This window comes from Ammospiza nelsoni, chromosome 19 (genome assembly GCF_027579445.1).
Source record: "Ammospiza nelsoni isolate bAmmNel1 chromosome 19, bAmmNel1.pri, whole genome shotgun sequence".
NCBI classification, from domain to species: Eukaryota; Metazoa; Chordata; class Aves; order Passeriformes; family Passerellidae; genus Ammospiza; species Ammospiza nelsoni.
Window position 1 is genome coordinate 910251 of NC_080651.1, and position 19379 is coordinate 929629.

Below are 19379 nucleotides of genomic sequence, written 5' to 3' on the forward strand. Positions count from 1 at the left end.
CTGACCCTTCACGTCCCAACAGCAAGGTTTAAGAATAACTGGATTAGTGAAGCTCTCCTTAATAGCTTTTTCCTTTAACTATTAGGAATTACTACACTGAGCCTTTTGGCAGCCTGAGGAAAGCAGTCGAGGAGTTTGTTGATAATTTATCATCCTTAAGGGGGGAAAGCAAGCCAACAAAAAACCCCACACCATAACCAACCTACCAGAAACTCGTTCTAAAATAACCTTTAAGTTAAACAAAAGCCTCCTACAGCACTGCAGACCTTCCAGAGGATCCCAAATCCCTGCACAAAAGCTGCCAGGCAGGATCTGGACAGGATCCAGCACCACCAGCTCATTGTCCCATGGGCTGGAGCTCTGCCTGACCTAAAGGGAGCTCAGCGACACCACAAGTGCCTGGATGATGCAAGGAAGGGACAAAGCTCATTTGGCCACTGCTGTTTGTCCAGGGGGTTGTGCTGGTGGCTTCATTTAACTCCAAAATATTCTGATAATGCACCTGGCTCCAAACTGCAGAGCCACAGGAGAGGGGCAGTTCTGCTCTGAGTGTGCCCTACAGGTGCCCATTTGTGTGTTTGAGGAAGGTTGGAGCGTTTCACAGTGAAGAAATTCCTCCAGTATTCTGAGATCACAGAGGTGAGCAAAAACCCCACATAAACCTCACCAAAAACCCCACATAAACCCACCAAAAATCCCATATAAACCCACCAAAATCTCACATAAACCAAAACCTCACATAAACCCACCAAAATCTCATATAAACCCACCAAAACCCCACATAAACCCCACTCCAGTTCCTTTAGTCTCTCCCAAATTGTGGTTCAGACAAATCCTTGCATTTCCAACTTTTCAGCAGTCTCAAGGAGATTTTTGACCTTTTTACTCTTGGGACTTACAGACGTTTTTGCTCTTGTGGACAGAGAACAGATGAAAATAAGAGGATTTGACTCCCTCTCAGCACATTTGCTCTGTTGGCTATTTCTGTCAGAACAGTGAATTCCCAAAGTTTTATCTCCCTCTACCGGTGACTTGTTGTGCTCTCCCCACACAGGACAAACCCAGAATTAATTCCATCTTTTGCCATGCAGTGGTGACTGTTTGCTGCTTCAACAGGAAGCACATGGCAACAGAAGATAAGCTTAAATTTACGTTGTAATTATAAAGTGTGTATTTATAGTTGTAAGGCTGGAAGTGGAGGGTTTAAAGTTTCATTTTAGGTTATAAAAGTTCTGGTTTCAGCCTGGTTTTTTTCAGTGGAGGGGATTGGGAAAGGGAGGGCAGGTGAAGGAAATACCCATGGATATTTAAATGGCTGGTACAGGGTTCTTCTCACTTTTATTCTCCTGGACATGACAGATAAATTTTTACAGGACCTTCAAAGCTGGGTGACTCAGCTTCCTTGGGGCTGGCTGTAAAACACATCCAAGTCTGAGCTGCTTCAGGTCACTCTTCAAATTGTTTTCCTGCTCCATCACAGCTGAAAATCCCCCTTTTCCCTTTCCCACCACAACTTATTCATGATTACCCACCACATGCTCATGAAGGGGCTGCAGAGATGGGAGCAGCCAACTTAGAAATCCCAAAATCACGGCTGGGCTGGGAATGAGCACCTTGGGAGAGATCAGAGTTGCCAGGAGCCAAACAGGACACAGGTCCAAGAGCAGAGGAATTCCCAGGCTGGCACGTGGAGCCTGAGCTCTCTCCAGGCTCCAGGGAAAAGCCAGGACCTGAACTCACCCCTCTGGAGTTTACACCAAGATAATCCATTAAGCTGCTTATTTTCTGCTGCCTCATTCACAACACATCCTCTAAAGCCAAAGGAAAACACCATGCAGGGGCAGGGAATAAAATAAAAGAGGCTGATTGCATTTAAGAATTTAAATCATTTTATTGCTTTACCTGCCATTAGGACAATCTATAACAAAAGGAATATAATATAATATATTAGCACATACAGTAAATCAGACTTATAGAGTCAGGTAACAATACAAAAATGGTCCTCTGGTTGACTATAGCTTCCTAGGGCAATAGACTTTATCAATTTGCTGAAGATAGACTAGCAAAAAATTACTTCTAAAGCCCTGAATGTTAGCTAAGGCAAAACTATGCCAATTGTGGTTTCAAACATATTGAAATTGCACACAAAGGTAAAGCTATAACTGTGTTTAATATTTAACTCAGACTTAGCTGATTTATCTTAAAATCTTGTAGGTAAAACTACAAAAGGGAGTAAACAGCAAGCTAAAAAGATGCAGTAGTGAAACTTGATTAGAAAGCCTTATATAAAAAAAATGTGCATTTTTTTGTGGAGCTCTAACTGGTTTACACAGTTTTTGGTGCTTTAATGTAACACAAAACACATATGAAGAAAAAAACCTGCAGAGTCAATACTTAAGAAAAAAGTTTTACCCAAAAAAACAAAAGGAGGAAAAAAAAAAAGAACCAAAAAAAGGTAGCATTTGCTTATTCCTTAAGGACTCTGGCAGAAATCCTCTATTCAACATCTCTTGAATAGAGAACTCAAACCACAAGCATTTCAATCCCCTTCCTGGGATTTCAGTTTCAGAAATACCCTGAAACCTTTTGTAAAGGCTTGATACCTTCAGTATTACTCTGCATGAATTAGCAGACTCTTCCTGATTCTGTCCATGCCTGGGAAAACGTTGGATTTGCATCCAATCCACCTCAGAAAGGAAATAAAACGAGGGCTCCATCGTTAAAGTAGTTGCACAACAAATGCCAAACTGCTTGCTGTCACTCCCAAATACAAACCTATGCTACTTGATATAAATTACAGTTTAAAGGAAACCTTAAAAATTGCCTACAATTATTGAACTGTGGAATTCAGTAAAAACTTTTGGGAAGTCTTGGTGAGCACAGAGTAATGGAACACAAAGCTGGGAAATACTGAAATACATTTAAGACTCCGCAACAGATTGAACTGGGGGGAAAAAAAAATAGATTAAATAAGTGTGGTGGAAATTCCATAAGCAGGAAAAGAGAATGCACCTTTTGGCTTTGAACTAGAATTATGGTGAACCATTTTTAAAATGATGAACTGACAGCTCTAAAAACTTTAAACAACTGAGTGTTGCAGGAAAGTTCAAACATTCAGGTTTTTTGCCACACATTCTCTACTAAGAATAATGGAGCTCTACAGACCAGCAATCTTGTCACCTGCAACTGATACTGGCCAAAACACTCAGCATTTATTTTCCCTGGTAACAAAGGGTCACTTGAAGTGATGGTGATTTTTTAAAAGTCAACTGAGGATTAACAAAACAATTCACAGGGAAAATCAAATGTTTGCTTTCGACTTCTACGCCAATCTAAGCACTCCAACAGTACTAACAGCTGGACAGCTGCACCATTCTTACACCAATCTATGTACTAGAGATCACAGTCAGGCATTTCATGGAGCATTTGGTTCTTGCCACTTGGAACAGGAAGAGTTTTAAATGGCAAATCTATGGCTGGAGAAAGAACAAGTGGAAAAGATCAGTTGTGGCAAGTCAGCAAATGGATCAACAGCTGAAGTAGTTCACCAGAACTATTAACCTGGAAAGCTTTTGATTTACACTTGACAAGAACAGAACTAAGCAATCTTAAACCAGCAGACACAGGAACAATTATACTGGTAAATTCCAACTGTGGCTTTCTTAGCAGCTGATGCCTCACGATTGAGCCTAGGATTACAGTACCCAGAAAATGAAAACAAAACCCAGGAAACCCCAAGCCCCAAGAAGCTCAATTACAAGGGTAGCTCTCATGTGAAAAGAAATACAGCAGGTGATGACCACAGCCTTAAAATCTGTCCAATAATTTGAGAAACACCTTCAAAAGAACTGTTTTCCCCCCCCTTTTACTGTCACCTCCTCACTCTATGGCAATGGCGTGGTGCCAGGAGGTCTCTCCCTCGCTGAGCACCGGCCTGAGTTGGACACTGGTGCACAGAGAGAAGCAAACGTCTCCACTGAACTTTTTCTATTAATTTAATGGGACAGAGAGCACAGAAATAATATGCTCTAAATTAATGACAGTGCCATGATAAGCAGTTTATTTTTCTCCTTTTTTTTTTTCTTTTTTTTTTTTTTTTTTTTTTTGTTTTAACCGGACAGGAAGCTGCAAATGCCAGTGGCGATGTGGCTCTGCACAAGGGGAAGGAAGCAGTCTGCATTTGTGAAGCATGGCTTGGACAGGGAGGAAGGTTTCAGACAGACAGTGATACAAAACTGTTGTACTGCTGGATGTTCCTCTTGAGGATATCCGAGCAGGGGCCCAGCACGCGCTCGAAGCGGGGCCGGTCCAGCTTCACACATTTCAAGGGGCCACGAGCCACGACGGTGGCAGCACGAGGACGGTTCATCAGCAGAGCAATCTCACCTGGGACAGCAGAAACAGACAGCAGAGTTACCAATCCATGGGAAAAAAAGGCAAAGAAACGACCCTTCTCTGTGGTATTCACGTTTTCAAAAAATTCCTTCGCCCAGGATTTTACTCCTGGGAAGCTGAGAAGCCTCAGAGAAAAATGAAAACAATTCTTATCTCATCTGCTTCTCCTGTGTTGTGCTCATGTGGAACGTGTTTGGAGATTGTTCCATTGGATTCTGCTGTGAGTTGTTTTGACTCTTTGGCCAAGCAGGGCCAAGCTGTGTCAGGACTCTGGAGAGAGTCACAAGTTTTCATTATTATCTTTTTAGCATTCTCTAAGTATCTTTTCTGTATTCTTTAGTATAGTTTAGTTCATTTCACACAGAATCAGCTGCTTTGCATAAATAACTGTTAGGATGCCTCAGTTCAAAAGCCACTTAGTCCTTGCCGAGTTCACTTATATGCTGTATAAGAAGAATTGCTCCTCTCCTCTCTAAGCATTAAACATCTTGAACATTTACATATCTACAGCATTCTTTAATATATTATAGTATCATAAAATAATAAATTAATCTTCTGAGAATATGGAGTCAGATTCATCATTCCTCCCTGCCATGGGAGGACCTGCAAATATACATATATATGTATATATTTGTGTGTGTGTGTATATATATATTTATATATTTATATATATTTTATATATATATATAATATATATACATATATATATAATATATATACACACATATATATACATATATATATATACATATATATATATATACACACACATATATATATATATATATATATATATATATATATACATATATATATATATATATATGTAATATATATATACCCTGCAAATAACAACACTTCTCCCCTTGAAATTGCAGAGGAGGTAATTCAGGCTTTAGCACTGCTCAGAACAAGTACCTAAGTAATTACACTAAAAGCAGCTCTGAGGGTAGTTAAAAAAAACCCTACTTGTTGATTTTGTTATTAAAAAGCCTGTCCACATTCAAGTCTCTCTGAAAAAAGCCTAAAAATTTTCAAGGTGTCTCTGTGAGGAAAGGTCATGTTTCAATTCACAGTGTAATTTTCCTAGTCAACATGTAGTTATTTTTCTTATAGTACTGCTCAATTCTGATGTTTCTAGGAAACTTAGGACATGGTTTTGAAGTAAACAAACAAATAAAACATTCATGCACCAGACAGAAGCTTGTGACCCATTGCTGGCCAGAATCAAAACTCTGACTTTGTCATGGGGCTGTAGAAAAGGAGCATTTTGAAGTCCCACTGGATCCCATTTCTAAAGTTTTGCACAAATATGCCAAAAGCTTTGTTTCAACTGCTGAACAACATGTTTGGAAATGAAATTTTCAACAAACCCCTGTTATCAGCAACAGAAACAACCCCTAACATTCCTACAACAAGCATGGAAGAAACCAGAGCAGCAGCTCTGGGGTTTGTTTGCTTGGTTTTGGACTTGAGCTCTTTCCATGTTCAGGACTGAGGAAAGAACTCAGTGTTCCTTGGAGAACACTTCTGCCTGCATTATCAGAAGGGATGTTCCAAAGAAATGAGGAAAACTTTTCTTCTGTGCCCAATTAAAACTCCTGAACTCAGCAGCCTCCAAAAGAGAAGCTTGCTAAAGAATAAGGAGGTTCTAAGGGAGAGTTAAACCCCTGAAGGAAAGGTCTGCAGCACCTGAACACAATGACTGTGATAATATTTAGAGTGGAAAACTCAAGAGAACACAGAGAGAAATATTAGAAAATATGAAATGACATGGAATGAAGTCTGGTCCGAGATCCTGAGCCAAGCAGACCTTTGGGCAGAGCCCAAGCACTCAAGTCCATCCCAATTCAGGCCTTGCAACAGAGGATTTGCTGCTTACATCATCTACAGGGCTGAAAACCTGGACAACCAAAAGATTTTAGCAAGAGGAAAGAGAGGAACTACCCAAACATGAGAAAAATGTTAGGGGTTTTGAGAGGGAGAGGGCTGTGCTTAACCATTAAAGAGCAGGTTGTGACAAGGTTCCTGTCTGACCTGGAGAACAGAAGGCCAAGGAAGGAATTTTCCTATTTACTGCTGTCTTCAGCTGTGTAATGAGTGACTACAAAGACAAACCCAGGCTGCACAGGGAAAGACAGAGAGAAAGCAACAGGCTGCAGAACAGGAAATTCTTGTCAGGCACGAAGGAAAAAACCTCTGCACAACAAAGCTGGTTAGACAGAGAATGAAATTGCCCAGAGAGGCTGTGGGATCTCCATCCCTGGAGACACAGGAAACTCAACTGGACACAGCCCTGAGGAATACAATGTCATTTAAAATTTAGCTCTGCTCAGGGCAGAGAGGTCAAGCCAAATAATTTTTTACAGTAAATTAGTGTGGAACAATCACATCCTGTGTGCACACCTGAGTGCCAAATGACTCTGATACTCACCCAGCACTGAGAGCAACCACAGCAGCCCAAAACAGTAATTAAGCAAATCCATCTCATCTCCACCATTGACACAGCACAGACAAAATGGTGACAGTGTGTCTGCAGCCACAGTTGTCACAACAGAACTCACCAAAGTAATCAGAAGGTCCCAGTCTGCCCACTTCAACAAATTCCTCATTTTCTGACCGGCGCTGTAACACTGCAGCTGTGCCCTTCAATAAATGACAGCAGTCAAACAACTGCAATTTCCACTCCAAACACTGAATTTCACACAGAATCAGCTGTTTTGCACAAATAACTGTTAGCATGCCTCAGTTCAAAAGCCACTTCATAGTCCTTGCACAGTTCACCTAACTGCTATTCAAGAACAATTGCTCCTCTCCTCTCTAAGCATTAAACATCTTGAACATTTACACATCTACAGCAGTGAATTCTTCCTGGTTTTCCTCAGAATAGTACAAATATTATAGTATGACAAGCAAAAAACCCAGAATAAACACAAATCACCAGACAGAACACAAGTAAGGCATTAGCAGCTATCCAGAACAGGTCTCTGCTCTCAGAAAGACAAATTGCTTTCAGTCAGAAACTTGTTACTTTTTTCCTGAAGTATCATTTGTGAAAACAGCAAAACTAAATCCAAGTTACTGCATGTCCAGCAAGATGATGTTTCTTTAGTGATTCTCTGGAAGTACATTCTTATGTTTTGTTCTTGTCCAAGTGCCTGCTTAGGGACACAACCAAGAAAAGTCAAGTTCTGAGCCTGTAATTTTGAGCTTGCTTACCTCCAAGATAATGAAGAATTCATCTCCTGGCTCTCCCTGGACCACAATCTTCTGCCCATCCTCAAATTGTACCGGTTCCAAGGCATCAGCCACAGTGAGACGCTCCCACTTGTCCAGAGATTCTGCAGATATTTAAGAGTTCATTACTGGAGTGTCTTCTCAAGGCACAAATTACACCTTCTGCTCTGTATTTATACAGAGGTCAGTGTATTTCTGCCTGCATTTGTGCATCAGTGATCAAGACCTGAATTAGGGTTATTTTGGATTGATGCAGAGAAGCAGTTGTGATGAGTTCCCACAACAGCCTGTAATCATCAGAATGCTGGGTAACAGCTTCATTACGATGTGCCAACTGATTCCACTCCAGAACAAAAATCTGCTCACTTACCCAATATAGACACTTTACTAAGGAATTTCTCATACATATTTCTCTTTCTCAAAGTATTTCCCTATAAAAAAAAGGAAAGGACACAAAGTAAGCGCTCTGTCTACTCTAAATAAAACTCCAGACACAAACAAATTTAACCAGACACACAGTGTTGTCTCACAGACCCCAAACTCACAAGATGAAATGTTTTGAAATTGAGTTCTCTCAGTAATATTCCAGTTGAGTAACATTCCTAAAGTACTCAGCAGTTCTTACAGCCTTATTTCACCCTCAGCTCAGTTTAATACTAGCATTGTTTTGCTCACTAATGCAAGATTCCCCCTTGCCCTGTGCCTGAGAGATGCACGTTGAGTAATCAGCTTTCTGATTACCGAAGAGACAGCAGGATTTGGAATAAACAACTCCAGCAAAGGACAGGCAGAAGGACAGACACCCAGGATACATAACCCCCAAAGCACAAACCCAGGTTTTGAGGGCTACTTGCCATCAGGATCCTTCTGTAGCTGTCCCTGTCAATGCCCCACAACTTGACGTTGGTCTTGGCTTTGACGGTGGCAGCTCGGGGGGTGCCGTAGATGAGGGCGAGCTCTCCAAAGCTGCCACCCTCACCCACACTGGTGGCCCACTCACTGTTCACGTAAACCTGCAAGGCAGAGCATGGTCAGACAGCCCTCAGCTTCCTGCTGCCCTCTGCTCCCTTGGGAGGACAAGGAAATTCTCACTAAGGTTGATTATTTCAGGGTTTTGTCAATGCTTCCGAACCCAGCACAATTTGAATTTTTGTTGACAAAGGGATTCTCTTCTACATCTCATGCACAGACTCCTGAGAAACAACACCTCAACAAGGTCTGTCAGCTATGAATGAGCTGGGCTGGAAAATAAAAGTCTGGTTGTTCTTAAAGACAGCCCCACAACTCAACTCCACCCTGCATGCTTAAAACATCTGTATCATGTCCAAATCATTAATTTTTAAACTCAGTCTGTGCAACCAGACTGAGCTCTTAAGGAGCAAAACAAACTTATAGAAGTAAGAACATAAAATGAGCAAAGCTGCTAAAGGCAGGGTCTGTAGAAGAGGCCTATAAATATCAGAGTATTCTTCTTCTAGGAATGAAGAGATCATAATAAACTACCAGGAATGCTTACATCCATTTCTCCTTGATCAACAACATAGAAGTTATCACCTTCATCACCTAAAGAAGAGAAAAAAAAATTGAATATACACTAAACTGAATATAATAAGAAAGAATTGGCATCTCTGCCAACTTTGATGTTTAGACTCCAACAATGTTGGCAAATTTTCCCACAGTTTGCAGGGTGAAACATCACATTTTGCTGATTTCACACTCCTCACTCCCATGAAAGGGGACATCTACTGGTACCCAGGAGATCAGCAGCAATTCCAGGATTACTGGGAAGGCCAACCAGATCCATAAACTGACATAACATTTCTCCAGAGTCATCAAGGGACAATATTCCCAACTATAATCTCTGCAAGGAAGCCTCATCCTCCTCCAGTGGCTCCAACTCCTCACTTCAGTATCAAGTGCTTCAGGGAACACAAGAAATTGTGTGGCTGCAGTGAGTCTGCTTTTATATTAAAAAATAAACACAATCTAAGAGCACTAGGCCAGAGCCAGCTCCCCATCCCCAGAGCACACAGTGTCACTTGCCTTGCTGGATGACAGTCTCTCCTGCGATGTAAGTGACAGGGAACATCGCATCGAAGATGTCACTGCAGGAGAGGACACCACAATCAGACAAAAACCTGCACAACTCCACACATCTGTACCCTCAAACCCATCCACACTGCTCCTGGAGCTCTGTGTGTCCCACTGACCACTGCAGAGTCACTGCAGATCTGTGACACATTTAGCTCTTCTGAACTCCGCCCTTCCACAAACCTTAACCCCACCAAGACTTCCTCCTACCTCCTCTCATTATCATCAAGATGGGTAAACAGCACATTCTTCTCAATTGCTTTTGCCAAAGCAGCCATGGTTTTATAATCTTTTGGAATAACCTAGGAGAGGATCAGAGAAAGCAAATGGTTAATTTTTCTCATGAAAAATTTCTTTATTTCCCATGGTAAATAAACAACTTAAATTGCTACAAAACACTGGCGGAGCTTTTCCATTTTTCTTTCAAGCACTATGAATATAATCCCAAATATAGTAAATGTTTACAGACAGTTTGAACACAAGGAAAATATAATCTTGTATTATTTTATGCAACTGAAAAGCATAATTCCATGCTCAGTTTGTCAGTTTTTTTGCAGAAGGATGAGTATCTGTTCAACCTGTGTTTTCCTGGGAACAGCAGCAAGCCTGCTCTGCCATTAGGCCAAATGTTGTTTCAGCTGCCAAATAACTGGAAGCACATTCTATATATCTAAATATATGCACATCTAAATATACATGGCTTCAAAGGGAACAGGTCTAAGTAATGCATGAATGGTTTAATTGCATGATGGGTTATTCTGTCCTCCAGTTACACAGCCACACACACAGGTCTGCTTTTTACAGCAATTAGGACATAACAGGCTCCAGGAGCTCGGTGTTATTTAATGCCCTGGACAGAAGGTGGGTTCAGATAAACTCTTGGATTCTGGGTGTAATTTTGAGCAAGGTTTAAGAGTCAGAGCACCTTTCTAACATAAGAGGCAGCATCCTCTTCTGTGTAGACTTCTGCACTGATGGCCCCACGTCGTGATCTGTATTTAACCACGGGGTTCAGGGGGGGAGGAGGGGAGATCTCGTCCTCCCGGGAGTCAGAGCGAGAACCAGACTTCAGCTGATTCAACAACTGCTTTGTTTCCTCCTAAACAGGAAGGAAGACATGTTTGTGTCACATAATCCAAAGGGAAAAATAACCAAGCAGAGATGTATCATGTTCCAGCCCAGCCTGCCAACACCAGGCAGCTTCCTGTGTACCATTATTCCCACGTTAAGGCAAACGGGAGACTGCAGCATCCGAGATCAAAGCCCTTTCAAAACCACGTGGTAGATGTGCCTTTCATTCCTACCACTCACATCACAATGGGGTTTATTTTATTGAGTTATTCTTCATTTATTAAACTATTGGTGTGAACAAGTTGATTCTGGTTTCTGCCAGTGTATTCAACAGGTGATGAGGACATTCCTCAAATGCTGAAGGAACTTCCCCAGCTGCAAACCCCCCATTCCTCCCCTCAGCTGCGAGGTGTTAAAGCCTTTTTGGAGTTGAAAGACAGAGGAGCAATTCCTCAGAAATCCGTGCTACATGAGAAGCTTATCAAAGAGGTTGAGTCATGGACCAACTTGATACTCACTAACCAGCATTTATTTTGGGAGAAAGAAACATGAACACTGCTTTCAATAGAGCTGGAGGAAGGATGCTGGAGGCCAAAGTGGGATTTTTTTATGCAAACCACATGCAAACCTTGCATAAGGTTACTTGTTTTCCTTATTTCCTTCAGTTACTTATTGTGTTGGAGTGATACTCTAGAAGAAGTATCTAGAGTGATACTCTACTTACAATAACACAATTTCTAATTAACTCAACACACAGAAATTTGATTCTTCGAAAGATTCACCTCAATCAACTAAAATCAGATTCAAAACAAAACAGCCAGCCCTGGACTCAGAGCACTGACATCAGAACAGCTCAAATGACTTTCCCAGCACTAGGAAACAGGGGTTTGGGACATTCTGTAAAAGAACAAGGACTCATCTGTTCTCCCAGAGCTCCAGCCCTTGTACAGCTGGGTCTCTCCCAGTGTCCTTGATCCCAGCTGGGCAGAGGCTGTGGATCACAGCACCAGCCCGAGGGAAGGGCCGTGGGGCACCCATTCATTCCTGGGAGTTTCCACTGCCCCTCTCCTCTGCAGAGCCAAGGAGCTGCACAGCCTCACGTTTCACTTCCTGCTCTCTGCCCATTGATCAAATGGTGCCACATTTCCCAGGCATGGGAGCAAAATGTATTTAAAACTCATTTCTGTCCTCTGATTTTATCTCAACAGAGATGAAATTAAAAATAGCTTGAGCAGTAATAAATGTTTGGTGTAAAGTGCCCCACCATCAACCACAGAACATGTTTGTTCATATACAAAATACTTAACCATTAAAAAAGACATTTTTTAAATAAGTGAACACCAGCTGCTGGGTTTTTTCCAGTATCACATAAAATATTAAATATTGTGATCAGAGACTGAAGCACTCAGCAGCATTTAGTGAGGGAGTTGTTATCAAAACACTCTTCAAGAGACTCCTCAGGGCAATGCCCCACTCAAGGAGAAGGAAACTGCACTAACACAAAAAATTATAACTGGTAACTTCTGTCTGACCCAAAATTAATATTAACATTTTTTAGAATAGTAAGTAGGGGATGGACACAGAAACAAGTTACATATGGGTAAAATAATGTATTAATTTAAAATACACCACTTTCTCTGAACAGTCCATACACACATTCACCAATAAGATTCTCCCTGAGACAAATCATAGAACAGAACCATAGAATGAGGTAAAAGAGACCTCCAAGATCATCAGCTCCAAACATCACTGTAGCAACTAAACTATAAATCTCCAGATATCCCTATTACACTGACAGACACCCCTGTGCCATACATCCTATAATCTGTTTCATCTTTTTGATAGACACCTTTTACAATTTCTGACACTAACCCCCATTTCTTACACCAACAGATCAGAGAATAATTACAGTAGGACCTATAGAAAGAGTGGCAGTTGTTATTCCCAGCCACCTTTGGATTTAGCCAGTTTATGAGGAAAACCTGTTTGTTCAAGTGTAGAAGCTCCTCACATTAAACAGGTCATGGATAAAGAAACTCAGTTTGCTCTGCACTCATCAGTATAAATATTCCCAGGATCTGAGAAAGATTATGGAATAATTTATTTATTCCATCCAAGTGTTGATCTGGTCTTTCAGCTGACGAAGCAGTTCACAATTTTCAGTGTCAGTCATGAACTGCAAGCATTATTTTTCCTGAAAAATGACCAATGTTTTTAATTCCATTTCAATTATTCCAAGTAATACTGAAGTGATGACAATTCACATACTCAGATTTAAGTCTATCAGCTACTGAAGGAGATCTTCACAATTTCAGAATTATGTACACTGTAAAACCTGCTAATTGCCATTGCACCAGACACAGTCCCAACTTCCTCTGGTAATTAGTATTTCATTTATATTATACTTAAAAAACCCCAACCATTCAGAAGCTATAAAAGCATTTTTAAAAAAGCTCTGCCAGAAATTCACAACTGCAGAGTATATCCTCATAAACTAGCTTGTTTTGCAAAAGAAACACTTAGGAAAATGGGAAAATATTCATATATATATATATATATATATATATATATATATATATATATATATATAATATTATGTATAAGTATATATATATAATATTTTTTGAATATAATATATATAATATCTGAGCGGGCCAGGTGGTGGGGAACAGGGGCAGTGACTGCATGTCCACCACACTTCCAGCTCTCTGTAAAGCCTGATGTGCACATAACTGCATCACACACAGTACTTCAATGCACTTATTCCAGAGGACAGGCATGTCCAAGAGCCAGGATTCACCGGGCAGGCTGCAATAATGATCTCTACATTGAATTTCCACAGCTCAAGCAGCCCTACAGAGCCCAGCCCAGCACTGGAGAGCCATTACAGCTTTTAGCAGGTATTGCTATTACCAACATGTTTGCACAGCAAAGAGAACAGAGGCCTTAGCACACCACAAACAGATAAAATAAAGCATTTTTACAATCAATGAGCAGTAATTAGATTCACCTAACAGCTTTCATAACCCAGAGGAGGACATTTGAATTCCTGTAGTAGCTGTAACCATCTCGGAGGCAGCAATTTTAATGTTTCTGAACAGAAATTCTAAAGCATGTTTAAATTTCTTCAACATATTTTAATAACATGCCAGTGAATCAGCTCTGTTTGTGTGCAGTGGAAGAGATGACTTGTCAAGAGAATGAGAGAGAAAATAGCAAGCTCACTTCAATCTTCAATGGTGTTCCTTCAAAAATCAATCTTATTTAAAATAACTCAGGTTGAGATTCAGTCAGAGAGAGGAAAATTCAGAAAGCACATTGAAAAGCTGCTGTGCTTTATTACAGGTGTAACAGACATGATTTGGGAGGTGAAGCAGAGTGATTTCAGGCATTTTTGCTGTAGCAGAGCTGAAGACTGGTTAATAAAGTCAGTGACAATTTGTGCTCTGCAGACAGGGATGTCAGGGGTTTCCTGCCCAGCACAGGATGCTCACAGCTCACCTGAGAGCTGGGCAGGTACCACAGCATCAAGTTACATATGGCTAAAATAATATATTCATTTAAAATACACCAGTTACTGGGCAAACAGCCCAGCTGAGTGGGGAAAGCACCCAGGGGAAGCTGCAGAAAGTTTAAACCAAAGGAGGCAACAAAAAAATGCTCCAGTTTCTGTAGCTACAGCTGCACTAAAGGGCGCTTGGAAACCATGAGAAAAGACCCTGACCAAAATTCAGAGCAATTTAAGGGGAAAAAACATCTCCTAACCAGTTTTATTTTCAGCTCCAGTGTAGGCTGACCAAGTACACAAAGAGCCAATGTGCACCAGAATAAAATCATCAACTTATTCAATTCCAACATGTCATTAAATTCAGAGCTGGACTTGTTATCTTGCTAAAAAACAAATTAAGTTCCCAAATACTGCATGCTGATCATAAATCCACTGCACAAAAGCACCCAAATAATCCAATTTTATATCCCCACATATGGATTGGTTGAGGGTTTATTCTAAGCACAGTAATATGGTTTACTTGGTGAAATTTTGTCTATAGATACCTGTGGTGATGCTTTAAAATTCCCAACCTAGCAGTACCTCAAAACTCAAGAATCCAAGGAGTGGAAAGAGTCATTGTAACAGGCACAAGGGATTTTTAAGAAACTCATTATTCACTGGTTTGTTGCTGATGCACACAACCAAAAAAGTCAGAGCTCTTAATTTCATAAGCAAAATGTTCCCCAAATAAATTAAGAGTTATAGCAGGTAGCCTGCATCCCTTGGTGATTTTCTAGTACTTATCCTGAACACTTCCATTAAAATACAATTTCTACAAGACATATTTATGATCTGCAGTGTTAATTTCCTTCTTCTTTATAGCAGCAATTAGAAACTCACTAGGAAAAAAACCCATAAATATCTAACTGCCCTATACAAGCACTGAGAGCAGCACCTGCAAACAAGAGCTGCACAAGGTCACAGCTGCATTATTTACTAATTCCATCTTCTGAGCACAGTTGCATCCAACCTTTCCTCTGCACAAGCCTTTAATCTTCCTATTTCCACTGCAGCTCCTTCTCCTACCTGCTTAGTGATCAATATACAAAATTACCAGGTCAGAAGAGTGTGAAATCACTGCTTCAATGCTTTCTATTCCCAAGATCCCAGAATGCTTCCAGCAACAACAAAAACACCAAAGGGAGCTCAGGGCAAACACAAGAGGGACAGCAACACTGAACTCCCAAGAGAAGGCACAAACAGGCTTGCTCTTGCAGAGATCTGCAATGCAAATATTCATTTATCTTCAACCAGGCCTGGATAATACCACTGGCACCACTTCTGTGCTCTGCCCACATTACTGGAAATCAATAGAAGAATCCAAATGCCCTCAGCAGCATCCAGCAAGGTCAATCCCCAGAGCTCTCCAGCTCCAGACACACCCATGTATGCTGTGTATCCTCCACGAGTAACACTGGGCTGGGATCACACCTGGGTAAGTCTGCTTGTCACCTTATGGTCTGTCCTACAGGCTTTGGTGTGACAGAGGTGCACAACTACTGGAAAACAGGATCTGCTTTCCAAAAGCACCATTTCCAATTTCAAACAGTCAACACAACTGGTCAAATCTGCAGCTCAGCCCCTAAGTGACAAAAATACATCCCAATATAATTTGTTCCACCCTCTGTGTTTTTACCTTCTCCAGTCTCTCAAAGTACTCCCTGATGAACCCCATGGGTCGCTCGGGTCTCACAGTGCACAGCTGCACAATGCAATCCTTCAGCAGCTGCTGGATGTTGTGTTTTTGGATGTAAAGCTCACACTCCCGAAGGCTCCGCTCCTCCTCGCTGCTGCTGCTGCTGGAAGCTGCCATGGCTGAAGGGAACAGAAGGAGGAGGTTAAATAATACATAACTACTGGAAACTGCTTTGGAAACAAAGATGGTGCAGCCTAAAATAAAGTTATGCTGCGTTATCTTACTGATACCACAGCAAAAAAATACCTTTACCGAACTAAGCTAAAGAAAATGCTGGGAACTTATTTAGCACCTGGAAAGAAATCAGAAATCAGAACTCTGGGGGTTCTACAGCCACAGGCAGAAAAGGAAAAGCTGAGAAAGCTTCAACAACTCAAGTCCTGTGTGAGGGAAGATCCCACCTGAACTGAGGGTTTTGTAGGACTGGAGGCTCCTGTCAGGAGCTGTGCGGGGTCATGGGGCTGGGTGAGGGCCAGGAGAGGGGTGGGTGGGAGCTGGAAATGTGAGAGGCCAGGCATGAGCAGCATTCGGAAGTGGAACATGCTCAGGTTGAAGCCAAAATGCCAGGGCAGGGTTTGCTGTCGGAAGTTATGGATTACAGACACAGCTCCTAAAAAGCTCCTGTGTAACTGAAACCTGCTCATAGCTCATCACTTATTTCATGGATACACTGCAATCCCAAAATACCTCTGCAACTGTAAATAATGAAAAATGCAGCTTTAAACATCTGTCATGAGGCCAGGTGTTCTAAAGACTTCAGCTATGACACTTTCAGAAATGTTCTTAAGGAGATTTTTCTCCCCTTTCAAGTTTGTACTGGGTTTCTACTTCCAGATTTTGGGGTACAGGGGGTTTCTGTGAGAAGCTGCTGGCTGCATTCTCCATGTCACACAGAGCCAGTGCCACTCAGCTCCAACATGAAACTGCCACTGGCTGAGCCTGGGCCCACCAGTGACAGTGACACAGCCTTGGGGACAATGGATCTAAGGAGGGAGGACAGATGGCAACTCCAGCCAGACAGAGGAGGGGGAATAAATGGGAAAAACTGGGAAAAACAGCCCTGCAGCCCCCAGGGTCAGAGCAGGAGGGGCTCCAGGCTGTATGGATTCCCTGGCAGCCTGTGATGCAGCCCAGGGACCAGAGATCCACCCAGAGCCCCTGGAGACCCAGGGGGGAACAGAGATCCACCTGCAGGCCCTGGAGATCCACAGGGGACCAGAGATCCATCCACAGCCCCTGGAGGTCCAAAGGGGAGCAGAGATCCACCTACACCCTGTGGAGGACTGGAGCAGAGGAAATCACAGTGTGACCCACAGGAATCCTGTGCTGAGGTGGTTTTCTGGCAGGAGCTGTGACCATGGAAGGGAAAGCAGGCTGGAGAGCAGCCTGCAGGAAGGATTTATGTTGGAGAAGTCCATGGAGGACTGTCTCCCATGGGGGAGGTGTGAGACCTTCCCCTGAGCAGGATGGAGCAGCAGAGACAGCGTGCAAGGAACTGACTGCAATCCCCATCCTCTGAGGGGAGGCAAAGAACACCAGGAGTAAAGTTAAGGTTGGAAAGAAGGGAGAGGGCCAGGAAGATGTTTGTAAGATCTGGCTTTATTTCTCATTATCCTACTCAAATTTAATTAGTTTAATTTATTACCAATTTCCCCCGGTGGAGTCTGTTTTGCCCATGATGGCAAATGGTGAGTGATCTCTCCCTTATCTCAGTCCAGGAACCTTTCCTTATATTTCCCTTCTGTTGTTGAGTTAAAGAGGGCAGTGATGGAGCAGTTTTGGTGGGTGCTCAGCATCTAGCCTGGCTCAGCCCACCACAAGTTAATAAAACCATTTTAAAATGCATTTTTTAAGTATACATGTATATAGACACACATTTCATGTCATTTTTTTCATAAGAAAATTAACACTGTGAGAATTAAAGAAACAGGGAAGAATTTCTCAGGGCATTTTTGGATGAAATATAAAGGAAGTTACCTGGTACAGGGAGTGTGGCAACAGCTTATTTATATGCAGTAAGATATGTTGATCCCGGGATCAGCTTTTGAAAGGGAAAAAACGGATTCAGTCAAAATAATTTTGAGAAATGACAAGTCACTGAAGTCACATCATGGGGTTTATCCTGCTGATGCAGCAGCAGGAAAACCCAGGGCAAAGAGGCAACACAAAGCACCCCTGTGAATTCTGCTGCTGGAGATTACAAAGGCTTCGAGTTAATAAGGAATTACCAACACTTCACGCAGGTGTTGTGACTGTCACACCTAATCCCTGCTCAAGGACGGACACACACACACACACACGTGTATTGTGCATTGCATAAACACAAAGCGTGGCCTCCCCACGGGCTGACAGAGCGCCCAGAAGTTCCCCAGTCCCTCCTTTTGTTCTGGCAGCCCGCACTGAAGGTCAGCGCTCACCGAGCGGCCCCGTGAGCGGCCCCGGGCCACGCCAGAAGGGCAGAGCGGGGCAGGAAATGCGGCATCACGGGCAAAACGAAAACCCCGCTATTTATCTCTACGAGCCTTTTTTTCTGCACAATCCCAAAGCTTCTCCGAGCTGCCCAAGGCGTGGCCGCCCCGCCCAGCCCAGCCCAGCCCATCACGCAGCGCTCAAGGGGCTGCGGCCGCTTCACACCCGGGGCCACCGGGGCGGCACCGAGTCGGTACCCCCGGGGCGGGGTACGGAGCCGCGGGGGCAAACCGGCCCAAAGGCCGTGAAGCGCCTCTGGACCCGGCCCCACAGCCCGCGGGGCTCTCTCAGACACCGGCCCCAGAAGGCGCCGCTGCCCCGCAGCACCCCCGGAACCGCGGCCCCGCTCCCTCAGCCGGGCCGGGCCGGCCCCGCCCCAAGGCCGCAGCCTCCCGCTCCGCGCCCGTCCCGCGCGGTTCTCGCCGCCCCCGGCCCCGCCGCCGCCCCGGGGCCGCCCGGCCGCTGCCCCCGCCCCGCTCACCTGCGGCGGCTCCGCCGGGACCCCCCGCCCGTCCCGGCCCGGCCGCGGCCTCGCTGCAGCGGCGGCACCGGAAACCGACCGGCCGGACGGGCCCCGCCCGCCCTGACGTCAATGCGCCTCGCTCTCGCCCGGGCCCGTCGCCGCGGTAACCTTAAAGGGGCAACGGTGGGCGCGGCGCGGGCACAGGCAGGGGAGCGGCGCGGGAGGAGCCTGCGGCTTTAAGGCGCGCGGGGCTGGCGGGAACGGGGTGGGGGGGGGGGGTCCGCTGAGGGGTGTGGGATCCCTTGAGGGGAGCGGGAATGGCGAGAGGAGCGGGAAAACCTGAGGGGAGCGAGAATAGCGAGATGGGAATGGGAAACCCTGAGGGGAGCGGGAATGGCGAGAGGAGT

The 19379-nt window shown here is 43.6% G+C and overlaps 1 protein-coding gene across 2 annotated transcripts; it reads right to left on the reverse strand.

The window, feature by feature from the left end:
- Positions 1-1871: 1871 nt before the first annotated feature.
- On the reverse strand, positions 1872-19076 carry PRKAR1A (protein kinase cAMP-dependent type I regulatory subunit alpha). 2 transcript variants are annotated; one of them, XM_059486040.1, is made up of 12 exons: positions 18991-19076; positions 18018-18081; positions 15981-16159; positions 10649-10822; positions 9934-10025; positions 9676-9737; positions 9149-9195; positions 8487-8645; positions 8003-8063; positions 7615-7736; positions 6960-7041; positions 1872-4386 (listed from the first exon to the last, which is right to left on the reverse strand). In XM_059486040.1, the coding sequence occupies exons 3-12, from the start codon at positions 16155-16157 to the stop codon at positions 4214-4216; spliced, it is 1149 nt and encodes a 382-aa protein (XP_059342023.1). In that variant the 5' UTR covers positions 16158-16159; positions 18018-18081; positions 18991-19076; the 3' UTR covers positions 1872-4213. The 2 variants fall into 2 exon arrangements, with proteins under 2 accessions (XP_059342023.1, XP_059342024.1); XM_059486041.1 differs by lacking the exon at positions 18018-18081 and having other exon boundaries at positions 18991-19075.
- Positions 19077-19379: the final 303 nt, after the last annotated feature.